Source organism: Neofelis nebulosa, chromosome 9 (genome assembly GCF_028018385.1).
Source record: "Neofelis nebulosa isolate mNeoNeb1 chromosome 9, mNeoNeb1.pri, whole genome shotgun sequence".
NCBI classification, from domain to species: Eukaryota; Metazoa; Chordata; class Mammalia; order Carnivora; family Felidae; genus Neofelis; species Neofelis nebulosa.
In genome coordinates, this window is record NC_080790.1 from 50,421,801 (window position 1) to 50,439,566 (window position 17,766).

The 17,766-nt window shown below is 54.4% G+C and overlaps 1 protein-coding gene across 6 annotated transcripts in view; it reads right to left on the minus strand.

Annotated features, from left to right (window-relative positions):
- TET3 (tet methylcytosine dioxygenase 3) overlaps window positions 1–17,503 on the minus strand; it is a 106,748-nt gene extending 89,245 nt beyond the window's left edge. The window contains exons 1-3 of one of the 6 annotated variants that reach the window (XM_058683663.1): window positions 17,381–17,503; window positions 14,602–15,334; window positions 528–584 (exon numbers count right to left, since the gene is read on the minus strand). In XM_058683663.1, coding sequence (XP_058539646.1) covers window positions 528–584; window positions 14,602–14,904 — 360 coding nt within the window. In that variant the 5' untranslated portion in view covers window positions 14,905–15,334; window positions 17,381–17,503. Of the gene's footprint in view, window positions 1–527; window positions 585–897; window positions 1,025–14,601; window positions 15,335–15,652; window positions 15,762–16,175; window positions 16,398–16,945; window positions 17,058–17,380 lie in introns of those variants that run through there. The other 5 variants (XM_058683664.1, XM_058683662.1, XM_058683665.1 and 2 more) reach the window with 5 other exon arrangements.
- Window positions 17,504–17,766: the final 263 nt, after the last annotated feature.

Here is a 17,766-nt window from a genome sequence, read left to right on the forward strand (position 1 = left end):
ACCTCCTCTCATCTCCAGCCATCTCCATGGTGACAGCAGCATGACTAATGACACCCTATCAGCTTCAGACACAGAAGCACAATCCCCCCTCCCCCTGAACCCCCCCCCCCGGGATTTCTGCAGGTTGGATGCTAACCAACCCAGCAGCGCCAGGGACATTCTCGAGAGATTTCCAGAGGCCAGGGTGGGGAGTGGGTTGCATGTCTTAAAAAAAAAAAAAAAAAAAAAAAAAAAAACAGTTCAACAAACCCAATCCCAACTGCACCCAAACCATCCAGCTGAGAAAGCAAAAAGAATCCAAACAAAACCCACACAGGCCTGAGAATTCATTGGTCGCCCACACCCCCGCCACCCCTCCCCCTCAGCTGCTGCTACACACACAGTGGGAGATTAAGGGATCACCAGAGGAGACCCTTTATTTTTATCCAATCCAGTCAAACACTTCACCCCCACCACACACACACACACACACACACACACACACACACACACGCACGCGTGCGCGCGCACGCACACACACAAGGTACCTTGACAGCAGCCCCTTGTCCCCACGGCCCGGCTCCTTCACCAGCCTTTATTTCCACCTGCAAAAGAAGCCAGAGAGACTGATGAGCCCGGCTGACACCAGCAAAGAAGCAAAGTCCTTCTGCTGCACACCCCCAGCACCACTGCAGGGGAAGGAAGAGAATGGGAGGGAGGGGGCCTCGGAAAGAAAGGATAGCAGGGACCATCTTCCTGCCTCCAGCTGCCGCCCAGACTCTCGGTGGATCTGCTCATTCGCCTTCCTGTGTTTTTGTTTTCATTTCTCCTCTTTCCACCCTCCAGAGATCCAGGAGGGCACTGCCCCTCCTCCTGCGTCCTGTCTGGCCTCGTCCCTCCCCGCCCTGCCCGCTCTACCTCGGCCGGCCTCCTCTGGTGCATCGGCCGGCGGGCCTCCCATTATCCCCGCCGGAGCACACGGAGGGAGGCACTGCAGAGGAGGCGGCGGCCAGCTGCCGGCTTGGCTCCCCTCCCCGCCGCCGGCGAGGCTTGTGTGGAGGGGGCGGCGCGCTCGCCAGCCAATCCCCGTGGCCCGACGGGCGGGGGCAGGGCCGCCGGGGGCTGGACCTGCCCAGCCGGGAGGCGGGGGCGCCGCCAAGGGTGCCGCGGAGCTGCGCTGGCTGCAGCCCAGGCCTGCCGCCGCCGCTCCCAGGCCTGCCGGGGATCCCGGGGCACCCCACTTCCTCCCGAGTAGGGGACCCTGAAGGTAATACCCAGGGCGTCTCCTGCATCTCCGGGGTCAGAGATAACAGACTGCGCCTGAGGTCGAGCTGGGGCGCACTGGTGGGATTCCCCCTCCAGCCACTCTCTCAGCCCAGGAACACTACTAGCACACTGCCTGATCCCGGCGGCAGCCAGGCCGGTGCCAGGTGCTAGGAGAAGAGAGCCGGAGGAGTGACAGTCTCTGCAATCTTCCAAGAAGAAGAAGAAAGCCTTGGCACTATGAACCTTTACCCCATTTTTGCAGATGAGGAAACAAGGCAAGGCAAGTAAAGGAACTTACCCAAGGTGACAATAGCTAGAACACAGCAGGGTTGGGACTCCAAGCCAGGTTCATCTGGCTCTAAAGACCAGACTCTTAACCCTTAAACAGTCCTCCTCCTCCCTCCCTCTAGCGCCCACCTCAGAAAATAGACTTCTTGAAGCCCACCCACACTGCCTGTGGCTCAGACTCATGGAGTCAGCCTTGCCCTCCCCATACACACCAACACCCACAGCTCACCCTACATCACTCATCCCTCATGCCTGAACATACCCCACCCCATCCAGACAGCCTCCTCCACCACTACCACCACTAGGATGTTTCCTCCTCTCTCAGAAAGGTCATGGATGAAGGTGGCCCTCCAGGCCCCAGAGCCTCCCCAGACCTCAGGACTTTCTATCCCCAGAAAAGGCTGAGGAGGGGAGGTGACCCAGACCCAAAAAACTCTGGCCTCCAGTTCCTGGACTCTGAGCCTTTGAAGCCTACAACACCCTGGAGACTAAAAGGGCAGCAGGAGAACAGAATGGGGAGAGCAAAGTCTTACAAACCACTCCTGGATTTAATTTCCTGGGTATCCCTGAGCACACCCTGCTTCACCCTATCTCCTCCCTGTAGCTGAACACCCCAAAGTTTCCACCTCCTGGGAAGGGGACTGCCACAGACTCTGGTGCTCACACATCTGGTTTGGTTCACAGCTCCATCACGACCTAGCTGCAGCACCTTGGTGGTGTTACTTTACCTGTCTTAGCCTCACTTTGCTCTTCTGTAAAATGGAACTACAAACAGTAGCTAACTCATGTGTGGCCAGGAGGATTCTATGAAGAAATGCAGCTGCTACTTCTTGAGAATCTTACAGATGAAGAAGCTGAGGTCACAGAGGAGAAGTGACTGGTAGGACTAGTTAGGATCTGTGAAAGCCCCTGTTTCAGTGATGTGTTCTGCTATCCACCATAGATGCCCAACTGCTGCGCCCTCCACGGGGCCCCAAGGAGATACTCAGAATGGGATGAGCTGCCTTGGGAGAGAGAGCAAAGCTGGCCTCTGGTGAGGAGACTCCAAAGAGGCACTGCACTGGGGCCTCACCCCTGGGGATAAAGGGCAGCCCTCATGGGCTCCTCCCCAGGGCAGGTAACAAGGTAAAGGCAAGGAGCAGTGTCCTGAGCCATGGCTCAAGATGGAAAACGGCTTCTGCATCCCCTAGCTCTTACCTTGGCCAAGTCAAGTGAAGTCCTTCCTTTATTCTGGTCCCCAGAACCCCTGGCCCGCCCACCCACACCATACACAGTCTGCTGCTGAATAAGAGTGACTAACACTGCTTGGACAGTAACAATTAATACTGTTGCTGCTGCGGCTGCCACAGTTTATCAAGCCCCTGCTACGTCCCAGGCCCTGTGCCAATTACGCTGTAGGAGCATCTCATTGGACTTATTCCACACACAACCTCATCTTTAACAGAGAAGCAGACTTAGAGATGTTAAGTTACTTGCCCATCAACACACAGCTGGTGGGCAGTGAGCTAGAATTCCAATCTATGCTTTTCTCAATCCAGTTCTTTAATCCCTCTCTCTGCCAATCCTGGGGAAATGCAAAAAGGGATAGGGTCATTTGAACCTAACCACTTCCCTTCAAACTATGGGTCTGAGAATTGTAATGTTTTTCATGCCTCAGAGACTTCTTGAAGCTGCTCCTTGACTCAGTTCCCCTCCCCTTCTCCACCCCCCCCCGCCCCCCGGCCTGGTGCAAGGCTTCATCCAACTGTCATCTCCCTCTGAGGCTTTCCCAGTTCATCTAGCTTCTGTGAGTATGCCCCATTCCTCCAGGGGCCTCACAGCACAGTGCACAGCCTTTCCTCCAGCACCAGTCACAACCAAGTGCAGTTATTTATTTACACGGCGGTCTTCCCCACGTGGGCGGGGGCCCTGTCTTCCCCACTTTACTAGGCTTTGCACAGAGCTGGAATGTGCTGAGCTGACTTTCTAGGCAAGGAGGGAGGAGAGACAGGGGGTTGGGCACTGAAATGGAGATGCCACTCTCCTGGTTGACCTTCCCTTTGAGGTCCCCAAGTATCAGAGGGACACCTGCTCTCATGGGAGGGCAGGACCTGCTAGAACTAAACTACAGCTGAGTCTCAGCCAGCACATATCTTCCTCACCAGCCTGCAAGAGCCATTTGGACTGCTTGACCCCCACTCCCACCCCACTGCTAACTCAGTCCTACCCCACCCACAGGTCCTGGCCCACCCCCCAGCAGCCTGCAGATACTCTAGAATAGCCCAGAGTCCCAGAGGCAGTCCACCTGCTCCCATCCCATCTCTGTCCCACACTGGAATGCCAGGGCTCCAAGGAGTCACAAAGGTGCATGCTCCCAGCAGAGACACGCGCCATACCCCCACAATACAATCAACTATCTCCCATCTCTATTAGCCTTTCTACATTTTGGTCTTCTCAGGGACTAACCCAGAGGTACTTGGGACCCCTGGGGACTGAGGGTTCCTCCCCACTTTCTATCATGACCCCAGTCCCACTATACTCCCAGCAAAAGGAATGGGGCTACAGCCCTCCCCACTGGGGAGAGGCAGATGGATTCACTCACTCTCAGAACACACAAATTACCCAATACTGAGAATCTCAGGAACACGGATACCCACAGGCCGGAAACCACACTGATATACAAAGACTAGGGAATGGGGACACATCCAGACATAGATTCAGGAGCCTGTACAGGAACGTCAAACAAACATCAACCTCATTGTAGGGCCCCATACTTGGAACATGATGTATCATCTCTTACTTAATCCTCAAAACAAACCAGGGAAACAGGAGTTATTCATGCCCATTCTAAAGATAAGAAAAATCAGTTTACAGGATGGCCAAGCACCTTGCCTAAGGTCACACAGTGAGAGAATGACTGAGCAGGGCTCTTGCCACCCCTTCACTTGCAGTAATACAGTTGGGGCTGCTCTGTGTAGTTCTATGATTTTCGTATCAACTTACCTCTTCTAGAGTTGGCAGGAGGTAGACAGACTTCTCTGGCATAGCTGTGTCCTGAATGAGGTCATTCCCCACAAAGCTTTCCTTTAAAGCTCAGTTCAAGACCCACTTCCTCCAGGAAGCCTTCTAGGGTTACCCCAGTCCTCTGCCAGCTGACAGCACTTCTAATGTTTCTCATTTGACACTTGCTACCGATATTTCTCCCTCTGGGTGTCCTGCCTCCTCAACCAGAATGGTTGGAGTCGTGACTTCCCCAAGCCCCTGAGGGGTTTTGCGCACACTGAAGGCACCTGGAGTCAACTGTGGGGGAGTCACACCCTCGTTTCCTTCCCTCTCCATCACACAAAGGATCCTGCCAAAGAAACCCAATACCCCCTCCACCTTCAGAGCCTATGTTTGAAGTCCCCGGTGTCCACGCATCAATTTCCACCCAAGTAATTGCAGCCCATCACACACATCATCCCCTATATTTGAAACTCTTTGCGGTTGTCATGGGAACTGCCTTTGCCTTCATTCACTGATCAGGCCTCACAATTAGCTTTGGCAGCGGAAGTCTGTGTCAACAGCAATCACAAGGAAGAGGAGGAGGAGATGGAGTGTGCAGTGTGCGGAGGAGAAGGAGAGGAGGAGAAAAGGTGCTTCTGGAGATGCAGCGAAACAAACTGAACCCATGCACCCAGCAATGTCCGAGGGAATACTATCAGAACAGCCAACAGCCCCACCACAAGTTTCCATACTAACAAACAGAATGCACCTGCCCCCTCCCCCACCCCAGCTAACAGGTAGCAGCTGTAGCTCTGCCCACACCCTGCCCGCCCTCCTAGATGCTTGTGAGAAAGTCTTGCAGTCTACGAGCCGCATCTGGGTTCCCCCACCCCAAATACAACAGCCTTGGGCCACCAAATGTTCCAGGATCCAGGCAAACAACACGGACCTTAAGAGGTGGTTGAGAGGTGGGACAGGAATGCCGAGTGGTTTAGAAACCTGTGGATAGCGCCCGTGGAAGACTTCCAAGAGGAATTAACACAAAGCGCGTCTTACCTTTCACCCGGAGGACCTGGGAACACCCTCAGGTGGCCCCTTGCTGTCTGTCCGCAGCCTTCCACACCCTGCCACCAGCCATGAGCATTCAAGAAGCATCTCTACACACCTCAAGCTCAGGGACAATGCTCCCTTTCTCCCTTCCTCCTGGAAGCCCCTTGTCCTTCACATATCGCTACACTGAAACTCTCAGAATCTGTCCCTTCCCCTCCCCACTGAGCCCAAAGGTAAGTAAGGCTCATCTCTGCCTTGGAGGCGTCCCTCTCTTATAGCCCTGACACACCGTACTGTAATTATTTGTTTCCATGCTTGTCTCCCTCCCCAGACTGTGAGCTCATTAAGGACGGAGTAAGCGCTACCTCCTCTTTACCCGCAGCTGAGGCTCCAGGCGCGCGCGTGCCTTGCGCACAGCCAGTCCCAGGCAATTCTCTGAATCAGGCTGGGAAGGCAGCTCGCAGGTCTACAAGTCAAAGCAGAGGACGTCCTGCCCATCCCCCCACCACTGAAAACTGTGGCCGATGCCAGAGAGAGGAATTGCCCTCCCCCTCGCACTGGGGACGCTGTGAGGCCCGGGACCAAGGAAACATTCTGGGAAGGTGCCTCTCCTCCTTGTCCTAGCACTTAGCTCTTCCCAACACCCCACTCCTTACTGGGGCATGAATCCTTACCCTTGAAGAGCAGAGCAATCAATAAAAAGAGAAGTCAAGAGCAAGCCGCTCAGGGTCCTTCCCGCACGAATGGCTCAGAAGTGGAACAGAATCTAGTCCAGTGCCTCAGTATTCGTTTTTGACCCGGTACCTCCACACCCTTCCTGAGGCTTCCTCTGGCAGTAATGAGGAGGGGTGGGGGCCTATGGGGCACAGTGCAGTCTGGCACATACCCCCAAATGACTCTGCCCACTAGAATTTCCCTTCCATGTGGAAAATCCAGAATTGCTGCCCGACCAGCAGTGATAGGTACACTACTCTGTCCACGGACTCCCTGACGGGTGTGGGGAGGTAGGGCATACTGCACTTGGCTCTTGTACAGGTCAGAGCCAGCAGTGCAGGAAGATCTTGTGCAACCTGAAGCAAGCAGGCAACCCCCAGACCTGGGGTCACCGGAAGGCCAGCCAGTCACCCTACAATGAGCTGCCTGCTCGCTTTCTTTTCTCCCTCCCTCAAAGACCAATACAAACTTGGGTTATCAGATTTCTTATGCAAATGACAGGAGACAAGGCCACAGAGGGGTGTGTCCACTCCAGGTGTGCCAGCAGCCTCCGCCCTGCACGGCCACACTCAGGTAGAGGCCCACACAGCAGCCCTGAACGCCTCTCCCTGGAACAGCCAGCTGAGCTGCAGCACAGCTCAAGGAAGATGAAGAGGTGCCTTTCCTTTCTAACACCTCTCTTCCTGAGCATCTGCCCTCAACCCACAAGGGAGCTGCAAAGAAGTGATGGGAAGGAGGGCGTGGAAGTAGTGACAACTCCTGAGACCCCTGATGTGGTCTTCCAACTCGCCTGGTCCCCACACTGCCTTCTCCAGAATGAGAGGCTCAACGCTGAGAGGAGACAACAGGCTCAGGGCTACATGTAAACATGGACAAGGTCCACCAAGGCCGCTGGTCAAGACTGTGGGCGTTAGAGACCACTTCTCCCTAGGGAGCTTCAGAGACAGCCTTTGATGGGGGAGCCCCACCACATTTCTATTGTTATTCTTTCCCCATGGCAGGTAAATAAAACATGGCCCATGCCCTCAAGGAGAAGCAATGAGCTTCAGCGTGTTAGAAGCCAGGAAAAGCACTATTCATTTCCACACCCTTCACCACTTACCTTAGGGTGGGGACAGGGATCCCAATCCAAAATATCCTTCTGAGAGCAGACAACAGAAACCACGATTTCCCCAACCCAGATACAGATTTCAGTGAGGGCTCAGAGATCACAGGGAAACTCCATGTTCAATAGAACTTCTCATAGTAATGGAAATATATCTTGTGCTGTCCCATACCCAAGACACTAGCCACTGAAAAGTAGCTAGTGCAACTGAGTTACTGAATTTAATGTTATTTCATTTTTATTAAAATTTAAACAGCCACACATGGCTAATGAATACTATACTGGACAGCTCAGGTAGGGCATATTTCTTAAATTTGGGGAGGCCATGAATACTACTGAGAATCTGCACAAAATCACTGACCCTCTCCCCTGAAGAAACACACCCCTCTACAGTCACATACCAATTGGCAGAAAGTTTCAGAAAGTTCACACTCTATTCCAACCTAGGTCTGCGATTAGGTCTGCGATTGTCTAGATCTTGACCAAAAACTTTTACGGCCTAAGAGAGGTGTTTCTTCTGCAATGTAGTTGTCTAAGGAATACAAAAACAGACCTGATGTTACACTCTACGGTCTTAGCAAGAGACACCAAACATAGAAGTCCCACCTGATACAGAAAGTCCTCATAAAACCCCTGCCAGTCAATACCCAGCCTCTACCCAGACGTGTACAGGTACAGGTACAGGAAATGCACTCCTCTCTCAGGCCTGGCTCTCCACTTCTGGAATAGCTGTAAATGTTACATGATTCTTTTGTCTTTTATCTCTTTTTTTTTTTTCCAATTAAGTTCTATGCCCAAAGTAGGGCTTGAACTCATGACCCCGTGATCAAGAGTCATATGTTCCAACGACTGAGCCAGCAAGGCGCCCCTAGACGATTCTTTTTTTTCTAACATAGGTTCAATATCCCTGCTTATAACTTCCACGCACTTCCAAAAGTTCTGCACACCCCTCTACACATAGAAATTCACTCCCTCTTTCACATAAGACTTACCTTAGCATTCCTCATTTCCAAGCGGCAGAGCCATTTCCTTCAGTCATCCTGCATGTGGCCACTCTGACAGATCGAGATAGGCTGTCAACATCTCTTTTAGAGTTTCAGCTCTTCTTACTTGCTAGGAAACCAGGGTTCCTTGCTTGTGCGTTTTCTCTTTTTAAACAAGCACAATACCCTAGATTTACCCTGATTACATTCCATCAAGTTTGGTTGGAGCCCATTGCTCTAGACTGCCCCAATCTCCTTAACCCCTTGTTCTACCATTCAACTTAATACCTGCACTGCCACCATAAGCACACCACCCCACCCACCTATCTATCTGACACACCTACTACTCCCTACCTACATCTTCTGAAGATGGTACACATGCCTTCTCCTCCATAAGTCTCCAGACCCTCCCATAAGACCCAAGGTTCTATAAACACACGTCTCCTCTTCACAACCACCACCAACTACTACTCTCTCATGGGCTCCAAGATTCTGAGTCAGGCTGCTTAGCAGCAAACATCTTCTGAGAGCCCTTTCCTGACTATTCTAAACACACACACACACACACACACACAAACTTAAAGGGTTTTATTGATAACTCACTAGACTACAAAATAATGGGCACCAGAAGAACAAGAATAAACCTGAAGTAAATCTCAAGAGGATCTTGTCTCCCTGGCCTGCAGGTAAAGAAATGGATTAGTCATCTTCCTTATTCTTGTTGGCAACTGGAGTTCTCTACCTGTTCATCAAGACTGACTTCTGCCCCTTCTCCAACTCCATCCCCTTCTCCCAGTCACAGAGGCGCTGCAGATCAGCTCCTCAAACTCTCATGGACATACAAATCACCTGGGAATCTGGTAAAAGTACAGATTCTGATTCAGGAGGTCCTAGATAGGGCCCAAGACTCTGCATTTCTAACAAGCTCCCAGGCAATGTCCATGCTGCTGGTCCACTGATCAGCAAAGGAGGATGTATGGTCGTTCACATACTCTAAGACTCAGGCAAGCACTCTGCAGAAGAGCCCAGGTCGGTGCCCATAACCTCAGTCTCTCAACTGCATCAGAGAATTTCCACTCTAACTAAACACCAGATACACCTGGGGTGCCCCAGCCCAACTGGGTTCACCACAGACCAGTTAAATCAATCCCTGGGAGTGGGACCCAGGGGATCACAATGTTGAATCCCTGATCCACGTGGTTGATAAAAAGATTGAACGCGCAGTTACCCCAGTGCCCTCTCTTCAGGATGACTTTAAATCAAAAACCGACCCTCTGATCTGTCCAAGAAGCTGCAGGAGATACCATCATTTATTTGCAGAAATCCAGATTTATTAATTTGGCTGAACTGCTTTATAGAAAGCCAAAGGGACACCCCCACCTCCCAAGGCTCATCACTTGCCTTTCTAGTCTCCCAAACCATCTTTCTAATAATCTGCTCTAGAGCTGTCCAAAATTAACGTCAAGCTTATGCGTTTATTGTTTCCAAAATCTCTTTGAAAAATTGGACTTTTTGCCTGTCTCTGATCTTTTAGTCCTCTTTCAACCATCATAACTGCATAAAAATTGGCATTCTGTGAGCATATGTGAAGGTGTTCGGCAGGGAGTGAATGGCTCAGACTCAGGTTAAGGCAGCTGGCTGGCCCTCCTTTCCTAACCACACACGCTGCGGTCTTTCCCCAGCTCACTCCTCCCAACACGACAGGGGCCCAGTGGCTGCTCTCTGTCACCAGCTATGTACCCGAAGTTGTAAGCCTACACTTCCTTCTCATGCTCGCCGGGAATATATAAAAGACGTTTATTGTCTTGAGTATTTTCCACCAGCCTCAGCACATTCTGGCCACTGTACTTCCTGACACTCCTCTTAAGGGGTCAGGCCACTCCTCAATCTGCCTTCCGTGACACACACCCCCTTTCCACATAAGGAGCATGGTCTCCCACCATCTGCGCTCACACAACAGCAGCCCATGTAGCCACACAGATGGCTCAGTTCTCCCAGAGTCCCATCACCTTCCTCCTTGGGGCACCATTCAGGACTGTTCTGTCAGCATTTCCTTTTTAAAGAGCAATCCCATCCTTCCAGCTAACTTCCCTTTTAGTCTATGGGCCTGGGGTTAAAAACTCTTTGCATTTGAAAGATGATTTCTGAAGTCTGTGGTAAATGCCGCTCCTTGCCCAGTCTTCACTCTGGCTTCACAAAGGGGGAAGATGGGGTTCCTTTCTCTAAAGAATTTCATCACTTCTATCTTACCAATTACTTCTCCCTTTTGCTGGTGGGAACTGGTGCCAGCCTGAAAGCATCCCTCCCCACAGCCTCTGTCTTCAGGAACATTGGACTACCGACAGGAAAGGCAAGAATCGGTAGATACTCTGGTATTGTTGAGAGATCCCCAATTTTGAAGTATCTTGTCTCAAAACGGCAATAGAGAGCTGTTTCAGCCACTAAATCCACTTGGCTGAGAGCTAGATGGTGTTTTCACACTATATATATTCCCATTTCTCTTCATTTTTCACCCACAATGTTCTCAGTCATGCTTCCAACCTTCCACACATGTTTTTCCAAACAGGGTTTGTTTGCTTTTTCCATAGTTATTCTCCTACCCTTCCTATCAGGTGCTCACCCATGAGCAATTTCTCAGTCAGGCCCAAGAAGGCCCAAGACCACAGCAGCTCCTTGCTCCTGGGTGTCTAACCTCCTTCCTCAGCAGAGAGGCTGGCCAATTCTTCCCTCCTTCTGCCTGGCCCCATGGTTCTTTTATAAGCAAGCTAGTAGATGTCTTGAGATAAACACCTAATTTGTATTATATCTTTACAATTACGACTTAGAGATGAATGCACAATCATTTATGCGTGAAGGTACCACACTGTTTCTGTTTCTTCACCCGTCTCCACCCCCGCAGAGTTGAGGCTAATTCCCAGCCATCTTCCCTAGATGTTCTAGGAATGTGTTGTCACTGCCTTTTGATTACCTACTATGTGCCAGACACTATGCATATTTTAATCTCCATTAATCCTCACAACAACCCTGCAGAGAAAAGTTACCCCATCTGACAAATGAGAAACCAACACTCAAGACAGTAAGCAGCACAGGGCTTACTTTGGGGTCTGAGGCCTACTTTGTCTCCATACCCACCACGTCCTATCTTCTAATTAGACATCTTCTTTGTGCTACAAGCCACCACTCAGGTGAAAAGAATGTGAAGTCTAACAGTCTCAGACATCAGCCTAGGATCTAAATTCTTCCTGCCACTAGAAAGGAAGACCACGGTACAGGAATAAACCACTTGAAGGTGTTTACCTCACTTTTGGTCCCAGAGAAGCAGTCACCTGGTTCTGGTGGGAGGGCCCTTCCCTGGGAACTGTTTCTAGTCTTAAAATGCTGAACTTCTTTTCTGAGTGAAGGGGCTCCACAGCACCCCCCCTTCACACACACGCTGCAAAAAAGAGTGAGGAGCAGAGAAACCCAAGATAACGTTCCCCCTTACAGAATGACACAAAGCAGTTGTCAGCTCAAAAAAGCAGGGGGAGGTGGAGACAGGCTGGAGGGAAAAGGTGCCTAGAAGAGGAAATGCCAGGGAGCAGGGATGCAAGGAGATGGACTGGTTCCCAGGAGACTCCTGGATGCTGTGTCTTGTCCCACCTGAAGAATCGGGGCCAAATTCTCAAGTCCTATACCTGAGCCGGGGGGAAAAAAAAAAACCCACTCTGATGCCAGTAACATGTCTCCCCTTTTCCCAACCTCCCCAATCCTGGGACTCTCCTGTGACATGGTGACATGGCTGCTCTGATCTAATGGTTAAGGTCCCAGCAGTACCCCTGGGGCTGGTTCTCTTGGACTCACTCAGGCAGAGCCTCTCGGGGCGTTTCTTGGCTCCGCGACTACGCCAGAGATACATTCATTAAATGCAGTGTAGCCTGGACAGTGGTTCCCCTGCTTTTGGCTTTCATGGACCAATAAAAAAAGTTGTGGATGTAGACACTAGTTACCATTTTATATTTTACCAAGTAAAGATTTAAAAAAAAAAAATAGATTTACTTTCTACCAACACCTTCGAATTGTAAAAGATACTGCATTTTGAGCATCAGTTAGAAAGGCCCTATCCTTAAAACTAGTCAAACATAGTTTTAAGAAAAAAGTTCACCTCATTGTCCCCTTTCCACGGTTTCTCTAGAAACCAAAGAACTTTGTTGCGGGCCAGCACTGGTCTATACACCAGTGTGTAGTCCTTCTGTCTTGGGACACCACGGGCCACCAGCCACAGACCCTGGTGGCTGAGATGGGCAGCCATCACCGACGAGCTCTACATGGATATGGATCTCTCAGCAGGGCTGTGTCTAAGCCTCAGCCAACCCAGATCCCTGTATCTTAACCATGATCACCAAGCAGCCCAGGTCAGCAGCTTATGCAGGAGGATGACAGGACACTGGCCTCACTCCCTGCCCCTTTCACTCAGATGTGCGCATCAGTGCCATAAGAAAATCTTAAACACAGTTCACCATGTCCTCTAGTTCCAGGAACACCCAGTTCAGAAAGCTCAGCCCCCCTACTCCTCGGGTTTGATCACGGGAAGAGTGGAGTGAAACAAAGAGGGTGGCAAGATGGGATGGACGCCTCAAGGAAGCAAGCAGAGGAACCAAGCTTTAAAAGTAGACCGAACAACTCTTCCTTACTCCAAAACACCAGATCTCATGCCCAGGAGTGAAGTCTACCCCTGCTCTTCCCCTGCTCCCTTTCAGAAGTGACCCACAGGGCCCTGGGCCAGCAGGATGCCAACTCCCCACAACACCAGCAACATACAGGGACCGGACACTGTTTCCCAGCTGGGGGGGGGGGGGGTGAGGGGGAGCTGCACATGTGATCCAGATGTCTGCTTTCATCAGAGACCAGGGAAACAGAGCACAGAGTCTGTGGTCCTGGGCCGCTATATGCAGCTTCCACAGGGAGTGGACAAGAGAAAGTGAAAAGGGGCAGAAGACATCCCAGCAACACCCACTTCCCTGCCCCCAACACTTGGAGCTCTCTTCCCAGCCCCAGGACCACAGCCCCACCAAGCTCACGGCACAGCTGGGCGCTCAGCGGACAGGGAAATCCTGAGCGCCAGCCGCCAGCCCATCGAAGCCACAGGTGCCCTAGCCCTCAGAAGCGCGGTGGCTCCCAGCCCAGCTGGAAAGGGCTTCAAAGGCCATCAAGCACAACCCCTCCATTTCCCCGGGGAGAAGACAACCCCGGAGAGGGGGCCTGAGTTGTCTGAGCCCTTGGACAAATCAGTGGCGGAGCACAGGAGCCCCACAGACAGCGCAGGCCTCCGGCTCTGTCCAGCGCCAGTTCCGCTGCCTGGAGCGACCTCAAGCCGCTACACCGCTCTCCCGAGCTGCTCAACTTCGCTCGGCCCTACTTCTGCCAACTCTGCGCTATGGAGGCTGCCACCAACCTCGTGCTGGCAGCCAGCCACCAGAATAGAAGGGAACGATGGCCAGTGCAGGGTCACTACCTCTCTGCTTCCCCCTTTCATTTCGTCCCCACTCCTCCTTTCCTCCCTCCGTCCCCCTATTCCAAATGAAGGCAGTACTCTTCCCCGGGCTGGACAGTGTCTCAAAAGCACATCATTCATTCATTCAATTAGTATCTGAGTGCCGACTACACATCAAGGAACTGAGCCAGGTCCTGAGAACACAGAGATAAAGAAAAGTCTTGGACCCCAAGAAGTCCTCAGTCCAGTAGGGAAACCCAAATCATGGGTTGTCATTAAATTTCAAGTTCTAATAGGCTCTCCTGCTTTCTGAAAAAAACGGTGGTACTCGAGAAAAGGTTTAGGAAAAACAAAACATCCCATTCATCAGGGCAGCACAAAAGCACCCTGTCACTCCAAATCTTTCTTTCCAAATCCACCCCTTACCTGACACCATCACTCCCATGCCACCCAAGCATTGGTGTGACCTTGAAATACATCTGAGGTTTCAAGTAGGACACACACACACACACACACACACACACACACACAACTTCTAGAAATAAGGCTGGGTATGTCCTCCATCAAATGCAAACATCAGAGAGGAGCGTGCTAGCTGGAGACCCCCGCTCCGTGGTTACTCTCTTACAAACTGTCAGCAAGACAGCTCCCACACACGGCCCCAGTGAAAGTTAGGCCAAAAGGATCAGAATGGTAGACTGGGCTTAACCGTCTTCAGCAAGACCCTGTGAGGACAGCACCCTCACAGCAAGGGCAGGGTAGCCAAACAAGGGCCAGCTTACCTCCTTGAGAAGCCCCACTTTTTTCTTCAGCACCTCACACTTGCGCAGTTTGCAGATCTGGTGCGTGCGGCGGTTGGTGCAGCTGGTGCAAGCCCCGCAGTTTTCCAGCCGCCGGCACGGCTCACAAGTACCACACCGTTTTCGTTTCTTTCGCCCATCTCCACCCCCTCGGAGTTGGGGTTCACTCCCGGCCATGGGGAGCCCAGGTCCCTGGAAACCCCCTACCATCACCTGGCCCTGAGGGAAGTCATAAAGACCTGGCAGGTCCGGTTGGACTGCCAGGGGCACCTGAAACTGGCTCATGACGCTGCCAGAGGTAGGGGCATAGGTGCCAGAGTAAAGCCACGGTCCAGCTTCCTGCCTGCCTGCAAAGGCCACCACCAGGTCCTTCTTTCCTAAAACAGTCAAGAGTATACGCGGGTGAAGGCAAGTAGCTCCAGACTCCAGGATGGGCGCCTCTTCTCAACCCCTCTTCACCTCCTCTGCAGCAGTCTGATAGGGCTCAGCTGGGGGCCACTCTCCCAACTGCTGGGGCCCAGGATCTGGGGCAGGACACCAGCAGCGGTCCCCAGAGAAGGGATCATCTTGACTGGGTGGGTTCTTCACCCTCACCCACCCTGGACCCAGGCATGAGGTGAGCAGGTGAGTGTGTGGTGGGGGCTGGGCAGGGTGAGGAGTTTCTCCTCCTGGTAATTGTCCTCTGGGGTCAGGATGATGGAGAAGGCAGCGCTGCCTAAAAGAGAGACAGAAAGAGGAAGCGCATCACTTGAGGCTCAGGGACAACTTTCACATGTTACCTCTTCCTGCTTCTGGAAGGAGAGAAAATGGGGGAAGAGAAAGGGCTTGCTCAAATGAAGTCCTGCCAGAACCTCTGGCAGGGCGCACCAGCACCCGCTCCCTGCCTGGGGGAGGAGGCCTAGCGCCTGATGGTGTGCTGAGGGAACCTGCTCAACGAATTTAAAGGGGTGGTCAAGGTGAGATGTCTAATAAAGTTGTCCTCTGCCCCACCCCCACGGGCTTGGGAGAGTTGCACCAAAATTCCCACACACACCCCTCACTGGAGGTCGCTAGGGCCTCCCCAAGGGAGCAGAGCTTTCAAAATAAAGTTTGCTGAGAGCTTCACTCGGCGGGGCTGCCCGAGCGCCCCCGGCACGGAAGCGGCCTGGACAGGGGCGCGCCCGGGGTAGCCCGCGCCGGCCGCCCCGCCGCGCCCCCCGCCCGCCGGCCAGACTGGGGAGTGCGGCCCGCTCCGACGAGGGGGCGCGGGGAGGGGGGCGCGCTCCAGCTCGGGCCGGGCCGCGCGCGCGCCGCCGCTCGGGCTCCTTTGTTCTGGGGCCTCGGCCGCTCGGCTCTGGCGGCTCCGCAGCCCCCGCCCCGCCCCGCCGCCCCCGCCCGGCTCCGCTACACTGTGACCCGTAGCACCCCCGCCCCGTCCCCCGCAACAAAGTAGCGGCCCCCCCGGCCGGCCCCCGGGCCGTCCCCTCCCCCATTCCCCCACCCCCCCCCCCCCGGGCCGGGCCCCCCACGCCTCCCCTCCCCCACCCCGGAGCCGGAAAGGCACCGACTGCACCGACCTGCCCGCCGCCTCCGGGGCGGAGCGCACAAAGGGGCAAAGTTTCCCGGCCCGCGCTGCCGCCGCCACCACCGTCGCGGCCGCCGCCGCCGCCGCCTGGGGCGCCCGCCTGACGGAGCGCCTGGCCGGGCCGAGCTGGGCGCGCGGAGCCCCCCGCCCGGGCCGAGGAGGGGACGGCGCAGGAGGAAGGAAGAGGCAGCGGCGGCCGCGGCGGCAGCAGCAGCAATGAAGGCGTCCGCGGGACTCCCCGCCCCCCGCGCGCCGCGGCACGTGCTCGCCCGGGGACTCCCCCGCCCGGGAGGGCGCGCACGTGCGGCCCCGCCGAGCCCCGCCGGCCCCGCAGCCCCCTCCACCGGGCCGGGGGCTGCGCGAGGGGGGAGTTCCCGCGGAGGGGGAGGGGACGGAGCGAGCAGCCTGCGAGCGGGTGGCGGCCGGGCCCGGCTCGGCCGCAGCGCCTTTGCACCTGCAGTACCTCCCCAACCCCGCGTCGGCCCTCCCAGGACCCTGCCGCCCCCTTCAGGCTAGTGGCCCCCGCCCTCCCGCGCTTCTGCAGCCCAGGCGGGCCGCGCGGGGTGGGGCACGCGGACCTCCTAGCCTAGGCCCTCGACCGAGCCGGCCCCGGTGTCCCCACTTCCTGCCGCTCCCTGCGGGCCCGAGAGGTCTGGGACGGCCCCGGGGGCCCTGAGCTCCGGGCCTGACGGACCCCCCTCTCCCTGCTGCCGCTCGCTCATTCCGAGGCAGGACAATGGGGGACGTCGCGCGTTTGCGTACCGAGTCAGCCTGGCCGGCAAGGAAAGGGTACCCGGGGGCAGAGGCTGTGGGCCGGCTACGGGACACCCTCGCAGGGGTCACGGCCGAGCGCCGTACTCAGGCGGACCCCAGGGCCCTGCCATCGCGAGCCTCCCCCGCGCCGCGCTCGGCTCTTTCGCGTCGAAAACAAAGACTAATCCGATACCCCCGCCCTGCCTCCCAGAGGAGGGGGAACGGGCGCGTCGCGGAGGGTAACGGAGGAGGACAGCGTTCAGGAGGGGCTCGGAGAGCCTATGAAGGGGGCCGTGGTGCAACCAAGCCCCATTACCCGGTGCAGACACTTTGAGAAGTCACCCCGGGCTATTTTCCAGGCAGGGGACAAGGGACAAGGCACAAGAATATTTCCAAGTTGCCAAACTGCCCGTTCACTCTGCTGCTTTTTTTTTTCCCCCTCACCTGTTGTGCAGGCCAAGTTGAAATTCCAGGTTAGATTAATTCAGCTCCACCCATCTGGCCTGACTGCCAGGCTGGTGCCCGCAGCTGCCTTCCACCTACCTGGGTTGCTGGAGAGAAGGGTGGGTCTCTAACATACACACACACACACACACACACACACACACACACTCGCGCGCGCGGGCAAGTTCTGGCAGAAACAGCCATGGGGCGGACTGGCCTGACCAGTTTGGGCGGTGCTCACAGAGCCAGGTACCTGGCAGGCATCCCTGCCCGGCTGAAGCTAACAACTCAGCCAGAACTGGAAAAAGAGCATTCGGCCGGCTATTTAGAAGAAACAAAAAAAGTAACTGATCTCAAGTAGCTCTGTCCAGAAAGCCCTAGGCGGT